This window comes from Ochlerotatus camptorhynchus, unplaced genomic scaffold (genome assembly GCF_037179485.1).
Source record: "Ochlerotatus camptorhynchus isolate MF236.1 unplaced genomic scaffold, CSIRO-AGI_Acam_v1.1 ptg000078l, whole genome shotgun sequence".
NCBI lineage: Eukaryota > Metazoa > Arthropoda > Insecta > Diptera > Culicidae > Ochlerotatus > Ochlerotatus camptorhynchus.
In genome coordinates, this window is record NW_027040568.1 from 743,761 (window position 1) to 758,755 (window position 14,995).

A 14,995-nucleotide genomic window follows, 5' to 3' on the forward strand; every position below is an offset into this window, starting at 1 on the left:
CGTCTACAAAGGGAAATTCTCATAGCAGGCGTTGACGATGGGACGTTGTCGAGTTGTTGAATAGCAACTATCGTGGTAACTCACCGATTACCTGTCGATCTGTCAAACTTGGAAAGACGTCTTCATTGAAATGTCTCATATAATAATATTCCGCCCACTATATCACAAGAAATTGCGAGTAGCTGAGTGGAATGGAGATAAGTTAAGCATTGGGAACAGGACCAAGTCTCCCCTGGGTAATGCCAAAAGATGAGCGCAATAGAATCATCAAGTTGCCATAATGCACGGAATGAGACTATTGCATGGCTGGGTAGTCAAAGTCTTCCATTAGTTAGTCATTTCAGGTGGATTAGAACAGATTTATGTCCTATGGATTTCATATCATATCTAACGCGAATAGCGTTAGTTTAGGTGGGCGTTGGCCAGATTTGGATTTTTCAGATGTAATCCTGTCATTAAAGGCCTAAGTACTTTTTCGTAGTTTTCGGATTTGAAAGATCGTCGGTTACAGGGGCCTGCTTACTGAGCAGAAAAACGCGGTCCCAGGTCCTTACATATCAAAGAGATTTATGGTAAAATCGCTTATGTATCGTGTATTTTGCGAAACTTTGAATGGATTCACAAATTTGAGCAACGGTATTATGTGATATGAGGGGCTCGGTGGCCTTAGAGCAACCGTTTTTTCTTACTGAGCAGAACATCATGAGTCTAATCTCAGGCCCATCCACATTCAAGATTCGTCAATCGTTTTATTTGTTAATATGACTACATGGTAATAACAGCAACTCGGTGATTAAAAAGGTGCTCGTCTGCCTAATGGCAAACGTTTTTGCTTACTGAGCAGAAGCTTATCGTTTACCAAAACGAACCCTGCTGCAAACCCAAACCTCTTATCCAACATCCCAGTGATTCCTCGTGGAAGTGCAGAGGTGTTCTCGGCTTCCATCAAAGCGAGTGTCATGGCAACACAATCCTTCCCATTCCTTTCTTGACCCGTGTTCGGGCGCGGCCGGCGCTGGTACTACCTAATTTAAGATCACCAGTTTTTACACATTGAGGATGATTGTGTAATTACAGCTGATCTGGCAGTAGCAGAGTAGCAACCGTGGGCGGTCAATCAAGCTCAAGCTCAAGCTCAAGCAATATCGGTTTTGAGACAAATCATTCGACCATGCAGTAGGTCGGTTATGAACTTTCTTGTTTTCTATTCGGATTCTTGGAGAAAGCGGTGGATGTTTGAGCGGTTAACATGTGGGAAATTGAGGCTTTTTTTTCGCGAGAGAGAGAGAGAGAGAGAGAGAGAGAGAGAGAGAGAGAGAGAGAAAGAGATGAAAAAACCGATTTGTACCTTCCTTAAAAGTTGTCCTAGCTCGCTTCTCTAATATCTATATACAATCTTCACACTGCCGTACTCTAACGGAACTATCAACTCTATGCTTTCATCTACTCCATCTATCGTATAAAAATTATCACTACAGTCTGTTATTTGAAATTAGCATCTTCAACTATGTAAATCGTTGACTTCACGTAGAAGTAATACTAAAAACATATAGTCAAAGAACAATATTCTATTATTAAGTCAACAATAGTTAATTTTAATTTAGCATTTATTTGCTGTGTCCATTCTCTGGGCCATGAAAGCAAAAATAACTACCAACCATTCCCTCGTTTTCACCCGGACAAAAATGTTAACAATAACAATACTTCCGCGTTCCACGTAAGTATTGTTTTTAATTGTGAATTTCGGGAAATAAGTGCAAGATTTTCGAAAATCTTGAGACTTGAGGTAAGTAAGTATGCTGCAATTCGAGCAGTTGATAAATATAATCAATTTTTCTGTTTTTTTTTCCTTTATTTTTTTCCGTCGATCTTGTTTTCCGTACTGAGTACCAATACTCCCGACGCCAGGAAGGCAGCTCCCACATCTGGACCCTACACGGTTAGAAAAAAGTACCCAACATTAAGTTCTTTTCACTCATCTCGGCACTATAGTGCAGGAACCCAAAAGTAGGTAAAGCGGGTCAAAGTAATTTTCATTTACTTGTTTGCATTTCATATGGAATTTTCCACTGGCTTTTTAACCAAAAGTAAGTTAGTTGTACCCAACAGTAGGTAAATATGATTATACTCAACGTTGGGTTCCCACACTTTACTACCCGTGTTGGGTAGTTTTGCTCCTCCGTTTTTGACAACATTAGAAGGAGAAAAGGAGACAAACTAGTCAAAAGTAGGTAAAAGTGAACTTTCCGTTGGGTACTTTTTTCTTACCGTGTACATATCGACCCATCAACTCATGAACCGGGGGCTTTTATTTTATGTCTCAGAAATTCAATTACAATTTCTGCAATTTTGTTTCAAAAAGAAAACGAAACATTAAAAAAATTGCCATATTATTTTTACATCAATAAACATATTTTTATTTCTACTGCGTGAATTGTCAGACTTTATAAAATAAATATGATTGAATCAACAAGAAATCTCTTTTAAAAACAAACATATTTTTGTTGTTGACCCAGCTGCCAAATTTGACAGCTTACGTCAAAACCATGAAAGCTCTTGTAAATTCTAAAAGATTTTCTTTTTGATTTAACAATCCATGGGTTTTAAGAAACAAAAATACTGGATTGTTGAAACAATAATGATTTCTTTTTGCAGCCAAAACAAAATGAAATTCTTATTGATTTTACGTCAAATATTATTACTTTTAAAATATTTTTTTCTGCGTGTTCCAAAGTCCTTCTCTCACTAACAGAAACTCGGGCCTTTTTACTCGCCTTTTTACGGGTGTCACTACACGGTAATAACAACAATCAATCACCACTTTAGTAGCCTATTGGTCCCAAGCAAACGATTAACGTACACTATTCTAGTTGAAATTCTATTACTACACTATGTTTGTTTTGATTCGCTATGAAAGTTTGACAGATAACATCAGGGGTGTGTGGATTCATGCAGAACATGCAGGGGTGAGTGAAATAGCTTGGGACTGCTTGGGACCGTTGTTCTGGTACTGAGTGAGCCAAAAATAATAATGATTTTCTTCGGGACCCAGTGGTCTTAGAGTTACCTCTATGGTAATAAGGAAGTGATACTAGGAATATGAGCCGTGATTGCCGTACAAATCAAATGGGAATCACTTCACCGTGACGACAAGTGACAAGTTTTCACCGTGAAGTGACATCCGTAATAATCCCCCTCGACTTGCAATTTCCTCGAATCATAACTATCGTTCGTAAGCTTCGCGATTCCCGTTCGCTCCATTTTATTGAATCAAATGTTCGAACAAATTCAATACAAATAACTCCAACTTTTGTTTTTTATCGACTTGATGAAACGTGTTAACTTTTCTCACAAAACAAAATGGCTAACTCCCTGGGCCCATAACCTGCTAGCCGTCAGAGAGTTTTCAAAGGTTTATTTTTAGGCCGAAAAAAGACAACCCATGGTCCTTTCGAAGACGGTTGATAGTATCTAGTTCGCGCAACGTAGGTATCCGAAGACGCCATAAGTGTTGCGCAAAATCGGTACACAACCGCTTGAACAGGAAAAAAAAAAATTAAAAAAAAACCTTCGCCAATTAATCTACTTAACTACTAGGGGAATTTACGTATTCTCGGCAACCTAAGCAGCGACCTTCTTTCTATAGTCTTTTTCTCTAAGGAACGCACACATATGCAGTATTGGTTTGTTTACAATCTTTTGCTGCCAGCTGCTCTAACAATTTCAGTCGAAAGAATTGTCAAAAATAGTTTTGAAACGCTTTTACAAAGCTCTAATCTTCTCTAGTGAGAGCGAGTATTGTCGACAACCAGTTTTTCTTCGGCAATATGCATGTAAATCTGCTGTTCTATTATCGGCAACTCGAAATCAGCTACAATTTGTAGTGCGTGTGTTGCATTTCAAGAAAACCTTGCTAGATTGCTTTTCCTCAGTGGTAAAAATATAGTCAAATTGAAGCTGCAAGCATAAAGAATCGTTTGCATGCATTCAGCGAAGTGTTTTCGTAAGAAAATCCAGTGAAAATAGTGTTTCAATTTGGGTTGCCGAAAATAGTCAGTCATGCCGAAGCCGTCATTTCCCCTAGTTGTTAATATTTTGTTGCCCAGTGTATGAACGACCAAACAAAACAAAAAAAAAATATTTAAAAAAAAACTTTTTTTTAGTTGCAAGAAGTTGCACCACTATAGCCCTCATAACCCTATCAGGGGCGAGGGCAAAGCCACGCGCAAAATTGAATAACAAAAGCGCGGCAATGGGCTAGAGAAGACTATTGTATACCTAACACCGGCCGGTGCCGGCTGTGTGAGCTGGTGCAGCCACTCCGTTTGCTCCTTTGTATTTGTTGCTTGCTGCTTTGGAGTGGTGATGAGATGATGACGGTGAGATGATAGTCCACCTATAGCGTCGCTAAAGGTGGCTACTTCCTCTGCTGACTGCGGTTGCCTTGGGCACTGAGCTTCGTCCACGGTAGGAAAAACGCGCCGGCTACGAAACCAATACCCGCAACGGAGACACGAACAAACTACGTCCGGCTACCCGCATAAACGGGAACCATAAATTGACCTTACCAAAAATGGTTAAAAATTGTTTATAATCCCTGCTAAACTTCAACTGAAATGGTTATGGAACTTTACAAGAACGTTTAATGATAAAGTTTTAACCTTATGTATTATGGTTTTTAGGAAGCGGACCTCACAAATAATGGGTTGTTAAGAACCATTACCATTCAAAATTCTTGTTTTCTCCATACATTTTCGAAAAGAGAGCTATATATTAGAACGTTTTCAGTAATTTACAGGCAACCAATTCGCGATATATTCCACATAAAGTTGATCGATGTTACAAAACTATTCATGGACCTTACAGACTACCATAACCATAACCATTAATGTTCTCAAACCATAAGTTAAAAGGTTCTAATATAGTCCTCCTCCCGAAAATATATGGAGAAAACAAGAATTTTGGAATGGTAATGGTTCTTAACTCATTATTTGTAAGGTCCGCTTCCAAAAAACCATAATACATAAGGTTAAAACTTTATCATTAAACGTTCTTTCAAAGTTCTGAAAATGATTTTGAAGTTGCCTTCCTGGTACAGTACTACCGAAGTACATAGAATTTCGAATGTTGAGGTTTTAGAACAAATGTCCAACAAAATAATTAATAATTTCAGGCAAAAATCGTTGCAATCCTCAATTGCAACGATTAATTCCCTTTATACTTAGATAAGATTTAGTTTTAGTTTTTAGTTTTAAGGTATCAAATTCTAACTGACATGCAGGTTTAAAAAACCTGTTTAAAATACTGAATTGCCAAGACAGGAACAATGTAAAAACACTTAGCTTATCATAACAATTAAGGCTGGTAAGTTACTGTAGTAACTGGAGCACCTAGGTTAAAATGAAATGTAATTTATTTTGAATTTGGAACAATTAAAGAGTTTAAAAAAAATGATTGATAGCAGCTTGCTTTTCGCAGCAACGTCCTGGGCGTCCAAAATTGAGGTGAAACATCATGCCAGTGAAACCTCATCACGATCAACCTCTATTGGCGACACAAGAAATGGACAATTTTGACAATACATAAATTCAACAATCGACTATATTTTCAATAGTGACCAAAAATATCCATTACTACCGTCCCAATGACACGTTCAACTAGATAAAATTGATAAATAGCATATTTTTAGCGATGGGCCTAATCTTAGATCCATAGGCCAACATTAGAGCCATTTCCTCAATACGGGAAAATCGCATTATTTAATTATAATTGATCTTTTTACGATCATGTTTAAGTATAAAGATCCACAAATTGTGGCATATTTTGCTGAAAATATCGCGAAACAGACTGTGTGGTTTTTAACCATATGGCTAAGAAAACGACCCACATGGAGAACCAATATTTGGTAGTCAATTTTAAGCTACCAATTGAATAATTAAGAGCTGAAACCTTGTCTTTTATCTCAATATTTGGTGCTTTACTAATATTCATTCGTCCAGAGCTAAATTCATCCTTGTTATCTTATTATTGGCTACTATTCCCATTAGGACCAACACTGGCTCACTTACCCTACAGGAGAACTCATTTTTAAGTACCTACCTACTTTCTATTTTAAGTTGCTCCGTTTTTCCGCGTAGCGAATAGGAATGTGATACACTGGACAAATTGCAATACCTAGCAGTTGGTGCATCTAGTATAATGACATCTGATTTATTAGATCTACCAGTACATCTTTAACAGTTCCAGGGGACAATGATCGTTCAGGTGATTGTGTGGTTTCTGCTGCTGCCTTTTCTGTAGCATCCCGCAAAATTTCAGAGAGAACCGTGCGGACAATTTCCGTTTGTTTGGGTAAAACGAAAGAACATCTGCTTGTGTCTTTCGGGACACCTTCTAATAGTTTAGCCAACTCTTCCAGATAAATGCGCATCGTGGTACAAAGAACTTCCATATCAATCGGTAGTCTCGAGAGCGATGACTTTGGATTTAAGACGATTGAATATTTGGAATTGTCCCATGAGTGACGCAGCAAGTGCCCAGAACATAGGTACAAACTGGTACTGACCTCCGGTCCATTGGTGTCTGAATAGTATATTTTCCGAATGACTTGCCTGGTGTCATGTATTTTACCGTTGATTGTGCATGGATCAGCTTGCTTAATTTGGCACATGGAATGCCCGATGCGTCCTTCGATGTCGATTGTTCGTGTATGAATATCTCCGATATATCCTGTAAGCACTAAATAACGCATGAAGAGAATATTTAAACCATCCGGGACGAGGAGACCATCTTCGCCGACATTGAGAGTGCCTTGGAAGCTTTCGTTCTTGTCTGCAACCGATTCCTGACGGAAAGCTGTCACGCTTTGATCTTCTTCGAAATATAATTGTAATTGCTTTTCCTGTATTTGTGAATGTCAGTAGGAGTTATAAATTAGTGTCGAGTTGAAGTGTAGTTGATTATTTGCACGTAGACAAATCGTCCAGTTCTTATCAACTTATGTTATACTGTACCTGTTTTAAATCTCCCGCCAGAACCGTCTCACACTTTCTCTCCTGAAATGGGTTAAATTGTTTATCGGTCAAGGCCAGCAGTTCGCATCGAGCTGTCCGATCCTCACCCATAGTGAATTGAGAGCTGCAAAAAACTGCAACAACTTCGTCAGCAATAGTTTCCACTTGGATGGCCAGTCCACCGACGATTTCATCGTTGTCAGCGCTTATCAAGAGCATCTCGTTAAAACACAACCTATCGATGACCTCTGGAGATAACCCTTGGTTCAGCAGGTCCACTAACTTCGTATACGACGGAATATTGGGAATGTCCGACGATTCACTAAATGCCACCGAAACGCACTCGTCCTGTTCTGGATTTTTCATGAAAAACTCCTCCGGAACAGGAAACAAACATTGTTCGATTTCCAGAACTTTATCGCTTAGCATTTTCGATGCTTGATTCGTGGAACTCGATTTGGACATTTTGATTTTGGAGCTGTCTATCGTTTCTCAGAGCGGAATTTTTACGTCCAATCTACTTCGATGCGCAGTTGCGAGTGAAACGAACAAGCTGCTGTCACATATACCTAACCAGTTGATGGGTTGCTTGAGGCGTACAGGATGTGGCGGAAAGCGTGGTGAGAGGAAGTGGCTGTTGATTTATATTTGGAACACTTTCCTAGCTAATATGGTAGTTGAACACAACATTTGAATTCCAAATATTATCATTCTTCTATGGAAATGGGTGGAGGATAATAATCTATAATTTCCAGCAGTTTCCTTTCAGGCAAGAAGTTAATGTTTTCTTTACTTCAAACCTCTCAAAACTAAGAGAAGCAAATTTTGTTTCAATTTGGCTTGATCGAGAGCAGAAAATTGTAGAAAGACGTGCCGTGGTTTTTGATATTCTTATCTGAGCTCGCTTGGTTGGCTGGCCCTAACATCAGGAAGATGCCGGCTTGCATCAACCGACGCGAATGTGTTGCATAAAGAGAATCTAGACAAAACAAAGTATGAAACTATGAATATCTTCCGCTGCTAGACCGGTATTCAACAAACATATCGAATTCAGAGTCGATGTTATAATAAGGGGCCATGCATTAATTATATCACGCTAAATTTAGGACAAATGTACCCCCTGTACTCTTTTAGTCACGTGTGAGAGTCCCGTAAAGAGTGAGGCCAGAAGCACCAATTGAACTGTCAAGCGGGGTACCATACAAGTAAAGTAAATAAACATTATTGTTCCCAGAGCAGGCAAGTAATGCATTCATCGCAGAACATATTTTAATAATTTTAATAAAAAAAAAACATTATTTCGCTTCATTTAGTGCATTTTGGTATTGATAAGTTATAACAAGCACTCGTTTGACATTGTTTCAGGTCCTATAGTTGTTTTTTATCTCCCAGAAACTTTGTTACTGACATGACTTTTTGCACTTCTGAATCAAAGTTATCCGATGCTAACGCAAACAGTGCTACTTCGTCAAGTCTTGTTCGTTACATTTTTTTCTTTGCGACATCCTTATTATAACATCGACTCTGATCGAATCTACAATAATTGAATTATTCTTGCTTGAAGCGTCGTTGGTTGTTGTTTTGCGGTCTGCTGTGACATCATCATTACCATCAAGAATAATGAAGCGCAATTTAGATTTCGGAAAACTACTAGTCAATGTCGTAGAACCCCGTTAGTTTGAATAGCTAAAATTGAAATTAAACTGCGCTCATTTAGAATTTGATCACCTGGTACGCCTACACAGATACCCATACCATTAACGAACGATAATCCAAATTATAGAACTATTCCACAAATGGTATGGATGATCCCTCGAACCGTTAAGCCAAATAACCTTAAACATGTTATTAGGATATGCACCTAAGTAGGTACCAGTTATACAAATTCTGAATTTTCGCCTTTCAATTGTTTAATTTTAGCTATTCAAACTAACGTGGTTCTACGGTATGTTGTTATTTTTTTATGCGTTTCGGAAGCTGTGCGTAAATATTTTGCTTGCTTCCATTTTTATGTATGGTCAACAACATACGCGTAACTAGAATGTTGGGCTAGGAGAGGGGTGCATGGCCCTAGTTGACAAGACATAAACCATCGGAAGTATAGCAGGAGGGATTACTTATTCTATTACTTTACTCATTTTCTAGTAAAAGTTTTACAAACTTTTATTCGATACCATTTTTAAGGGGAATATTTCTATCGGTATGTTAGTTTTATTTCTGAATCCAGAGAAAATTACATTACTGTTTGACGCAAAACCATTTATTCTACGATGGTTCGTTAACACGCGGATGAGATCAACCCAAATTTGAGTATAGCTTAATCATAAATCACATAAAGTTCAGAGTGCAGCGATGAGTAAATTTGGCTCATATTATTCCATGTTTTTCCAGGTTTGTCCAGCAAAAAAAACCCGAATAAGATAAAAGTAAAGGTTGGATTCACTCAGTCTATTGGTACTACTTTCCGGCAGGTTTTTTTAGGGTTCCATGATTATGAGTAAATTAAACTCAAATTTGGGTCCTTCTCATTCGTTGTGTATGAGTAATAAATTTTAAAAATGTGGGATGTTGGAAAATTCGAATGAAACTTAACGTGAAATTAGACATCTCTTTTTATTTCTCAGCTTTTGGTTTTACCACAAACGGATTATGATTGATTTCGGAAAATGATGCAAGATGTGAATGAATTCCGCTTTAATACAATTTCGATTTATTTTTGAACCCCCACTGGTTGGGACATAACCCAATTAAAATGCTACTGGATGTCAAAATCTCATATGAGTTTCATTTAAAATTATCGAAAAACGCAAAATAAAAAATTGTGCCCATCATATGTTTTGCTCTTTCCACTCAGCTTCAAGAAACTAACTTCAATCTGCTGGGATTAAATCTGCTTTTAGTTAAATCTTCTCAACCACAACTCCTCGAGCAGGAGAAAATAACTAATGAATGCATAATTCTGACCTGATACCAAAATTGCGTATTGACCATGAGACATGAGAGGTAAAATACCAAAAAATTACATGCAACATACTTTGTAAATAACAAAAAATTATATTTGGATACCAAAAGAATACCTGTGTGGTATTGTTTTGGTATTGCATTATCATAATTTATTCCGAGCAAGAATGAATTTCTCGAATCCTTAAATTGGTATGGCCTGACATAAGAGGTAAAATACCAAAAAATAATACAAAAAAAAAGTTCCCACAATACCATTCCAATACCAAATTTTGCTAATGCAATTCTAAAAGAATACCACACAGGTATTCTTTTGGTATCCAAATATCTATTTTTGTTATTTTCAAAGTATTTTGCATGCAATTTTTTGGTATTTTACCTCTTATGTCAGGCAGATCAACACCAAATGTTGGTATCAGGTCAAAATTAGGTATTCATTAGTTATTTTCTCCTGCTCAGGAAAGGATGCACACAACCTGAAGGTTGTGTTTGAACCAGTGCTTCTAAATCTCGACCTTACTCGACGATATTGACAAAACAGCTTTGGTCGCTCATTAGAACTAAAAGTCATATTCAAGAGAAAAACCATGTCAATTTTCAGTAACAATCCTGTCAATGACGAACATGTGCAGCTTAATTTGTAACGAAATTAAATGAATTATGCGAAACAACTCCATGGAGCCGTTTAAACGAACTAGTATCTACGTCCTTAACTGCCACGAAATTACAAGGTGTATCTCTGTCATTGAGGAAAAAATGTGTGATATTTTCGAATCGAACTCGTTAGTTGGGCCATGGTGGTGACATACATACATACATTTATTTGTACAACATCACATTTAAGATAAGACATAATCAACAATAGTACGCCATAATACTCGGTTTGCGGCTGCCGCTCTCCATCCTCGGTCATGCCCAATGCTCGCTAGATCACGCTCTACCAGGTCCGCCCATCGTGCTCTCTGCGCTCCACGCCTTCTAGTGCCAACCGGATCAGTAGCGAACACCAACTTTGCAGGGTTGTTGTGCGGCATTCTTGCAACATGCCCTGCCTACCGCATCCTTCCGGCTTTGGCCACCTTCTGGATGCTGGGTTCGCCGTAGAGTGCAGCGAACTCGTGGTTCATTCTTCGCCGCCACTCACCGTTCTCCTGCACACCGCCGAAGGTCGTCCTTAGCACACCTCGCTCGAAAACTCCGAGTGCTTGCAGGCCCTCCTCGAGCATAGTCCATGTCTAGTGTCCATTTAGAACCACCGGTATTATTAGCGTTCTGAACATGGTAAATTTGGTGCGGGGGTGAATCTATTTTGACCGTAGTTTCTTCTGGAGCCCGTAGTAGGCACGACTTCCACTGATGATGTGCCTTCGTATTTTACGACTCACATTGTTGTCAGCCGTCAGTAAGGATCCAAGGTAAACGAATTCCTCCACTACCTCAAAAGTATCCCCGTCTATCGTGGCATTACTTCCTCACCACCACCACTAGTCCGACCTTTGCTGCTTCGTGTTTCAGGCGGGTGTATAGTTCTGCCACCGTTCCAAATGTTCTTGCGATAATGTTGATGTCGTCCACAAAGCACACAAATTGACCAGATTTCGTGAAAATCGTACCCCGGCTGTTGAGCCCGGCTCGTCGCATTACACCTTCTAGACCGATGTTGAAGAGTAGGCATGAGAGTCCGTCACCTTGTCGCAGTCCCCGGCGAGATTCGAATGAACTGGATAGTTCACTGGAAACCCTTATGCAGTTTTGCACACCGTCCATCGTTGCTTTGATCAGTCTGATCAGCTTCCCAGGAAAGCCGTACTCTTCCATGATTTTCCATAGCTCTGTGCGGTCGATACTGTCGTATGCCGCCTTAAAGTCGATGAACAAATGATGCGTTGGGACCTGGTATTTACGGCATTTCTGGAGGATTTGCCGTACGGTGAAGATCTGGTCCGTTGTCGATCGACCGTCGATGAAGCTGGCTTGATAACTTCACGCAGAAAAAACTATCGTCGTAACAAAAATATTTGAGGTAAATTTAAACGTAAACTCAGTTTGTTCTGGCCACAAACATAAATTAGGTTGATTTCAAACGTATTCCATGTTTGAAGTTATGTGAAATCAATGTTTAAAATAAAAATAATTTTACGTTTATTTCAAAAATATTCGTGTTGAAAATGAACGTATTTATTTTTGTTTGGTTTGACAGCTATGCGAACAATAATAAATATGTTTATTTTAAACATGCTTCTCATGTTTAAAATAAACATACATATTTTGGAATTATTTTAGTAGTTGAGTGCAGGGTAAACCAAAATAAAACGGTTTGCAAAGAAATGAAAAAAAAGATCTGCGGGCAGGGCATATTAATTCCTGCTCTTTTTCGGGTGCGATTAAGGGTGACCTGTGGGTATTGGGGTCCTAGACCGGGATGCGAGGACTCGTCGGGGTGGGTGTCCGGGGGTTCCAGTTCAGTGGAACCGGTGCAAATGTGTGTTATTAGCGTCGTTTTGCCGTTTCTGCCACTCGTCCTCATACCGGTTTCTTTCCATGTTCGGTATCGAAGGAGGATCCGGAATGGATTCGGAATGGATGGTCGTTTTCTGTTGACGTTGAGCAAAGCTGGAGCAACTTTTTCCGAATGTAACAAGAAGGAAATAAAAAGGCATGACACGCTAAAAACCGTTTACCCAAATCCTATATTGTTGAAATAAACATGCTTTTGAATTTAATTCAAACATAAATATTTTATTTTTAAAGATGCTTTCAATTCACTTTGAATAATTCATATGTTTAGAGTATAAACATTTATATTTTTGTTTTAAATGAACAAAATTCGTATCCGTGTTCCCACGAACTCGGTCATTTTAGGTGATAGACGACGGAAGATGATCTAGGATAGCACTTTGTAGGCGGCATTCAAAATGGTGATCGCTCTGAAGTTCTCACATTCCAAATGGTCGCCTTTCTTGTGAATGGGGCTGATTACCCCCTCCTTGCACTTCTCCGGTTGATGTTCTGTTTCCCAGTCATCCGGTGCAGGTAGGTGCCCAACTTTTCTGGGCCCATCTTGATGACTTCGGCTGCGATACCATCCCTACCAGCTGTTTTGTTGTTTTTGAGCTGCTGAATGGCATCCTTAACTTCCCTCAGTGTGGAACTCTGCTGCACTGACGTAGTCGTTTCCTCCATTGCGCTGGTCTCCCGTGCCTACGTTCTCCTCGCCATTCAGGTGCGCATCGAAGTGCTGCTTCCACCTTTCAATCACCTCACGTCCGTCCGTCAAGAGGCTCCCGTCCTTATCCTTGCACATTTCGGCTCGCGGCACGAAGCCGTTGCGGGATGCGTTGAGCTTCTGGTAGAACCACAAACGAAGTGACAGACGACTAACTGGCGAAGAAATCCATTAAAATAATGTGGTTCACTGTAATAGAATTTTCTTGGAAGCTTGTGCCATCATCCACCAGATGGGTTAGTTTTTTTGTTATGATTTGAACAACGTTGATTTTGTGTACAATGATTCTTTGACAGTGTGCAAAGAGTGTATCATTTTGTCATTTTTTTTATGCATTTCAGTTTTGAGTAGAGCGAAAGAGATAGAACCAAAACATTCTAATACATTTGGTGAAAATACTAGTACAATCCAGTAGTAGTGGTGTTGCCATGTGGTACACTGAAAAATTGAAATAGCAGGTTCAATGGTTTGTGGTAGAACTTCCGTGTTTCTTGGGAACGGCACAGCAGTTCCATTTCCTCGCACTCCGCTTCTTCGAGGCGGCGTTTTTTCTCCCGAAAGATGCGGGTCTGCTGTTTCCGCTTCTGTTTATACCGTTCCACGTTCTGTCGGGTTCCATGCTGCAGCATTACCGCCCGCGCTGCGTTCTTCTCCTCCAAAACCGCTCTGCACTCCTCGTCGAACCATTCATTCCGTCGACTTCTTTCCACGTACCTGATGGTGCTCACGGCTGCGTCGGTGATGGCTGCTTTTACTGTACTCCAGCAGTCCTCTAGAGGGGGAACATTGAGCTCGCCCTCCTCTGGTAACGCTGCATCGAGGTTAGCGCGTATGCTAAGGCGACATCCGGTTGCTTCAGTCGCTCTAGGTTGTACCGTGGTGGGCGTCGGTACCGTACATTGTTGATGACGGAAAGTTTTGGGCGCAGTTTGACCATCACCAGGTAGTGGTCAGAGTTGATGTTAGCGCCACGATAGGTCCTGACGTCGATAATGTCGGAGAAGTGCCGTCCATCAATCAGAACGTGGTCAATTTGCGATTCCTTCTGCTGTGGTGATCTCCAGGGTAACGATAAGGGAGGCTGTGTTGGAAAAAGGTGCTACGTATGGCCATGTTCTTGGAGGCGGCGAAATCGATGAGTCGTAGCACAAACGAAGTGACAGACGACTTACTGGCGAAGAAATCCATTTAAATAATGTGGTTCACTGTAATAGAATTTTCTTAGAAGCTTGTGCCATCATCCACCAGATGGGTTAGTTTTTTTGTTTTGATTTGAACAAAGTTGATTTTGTGTACAATGATTCTTTGACAGTGTGCAAAGAGTGCGTATCATTTTGTCATTTTTTTATGCATTTCAGTTTTGAGTAGAGTGAAAGAGATAGAACCAAAATATTCTAGTACATTTGGTGAAAATGCTAGTTCAATCTAGTAGTAGTGTTGCCATGTGGTACAATCCAGTTGTAGTGGTGTTGCCATGTGGTACACTGAAAAATTGCAATACACAGCAAAAAAAAAATGTAATATCGATCAACGTAATTCAAGCTGATGTATGGAATAATGATGTAATAGCAAAAATCAGATACAATATTACATCAATTGATGTAATTTTGTTCGCAAAATCGATGTACATCGTACAATGTGATATTACACAACCGATGGATTGAGTTGGTTGCAGCAGTTTCGATGTAATATTCAACAACTTTTTTTGCTGTGTAGCAGGTTAGTCACCAAAGTTTTCGAGCCGCTCCGTCTGTCACTTCGTTTGTGGTCGTAGGCCGTTCCCGTTCGTCAGCTG

The 14,995-nt window shown here is 39.6% G+C and overlaps 1 protein-coding gene across 1 annotated transcript; it reads right to left on the reverse strand.

Moving 5' to 3' along the window:
• Nucleotides 1-6,187: 6,187 nt before the first annotated feature.
• On the reverse strand, nucleotides 6,188-7,563 carry LOC135697856 (uncharacterized). Its single transcript, XM_065217715.1, has 2 exons — nucleotides 7,014-7,563; nucleotides 6,188-6,901 (listed from the first exon to the last, which is right to left on the reverse strand). Exons 1-2 carry the CDS (start codon nucleotides 7,476-7,478, stop codon nucleotides 6,191-6,193), a joined length of 1,176 nt encoding a protein of 391 aa, XP_065073787.1. The 5' UTR covers nucleotides 7,479-7,563; the 3' UTR covers nucleotides 6,188-6,190.
• Nucleotides 7,564-14,995: the final 7,432 nt, after the last annotated feature.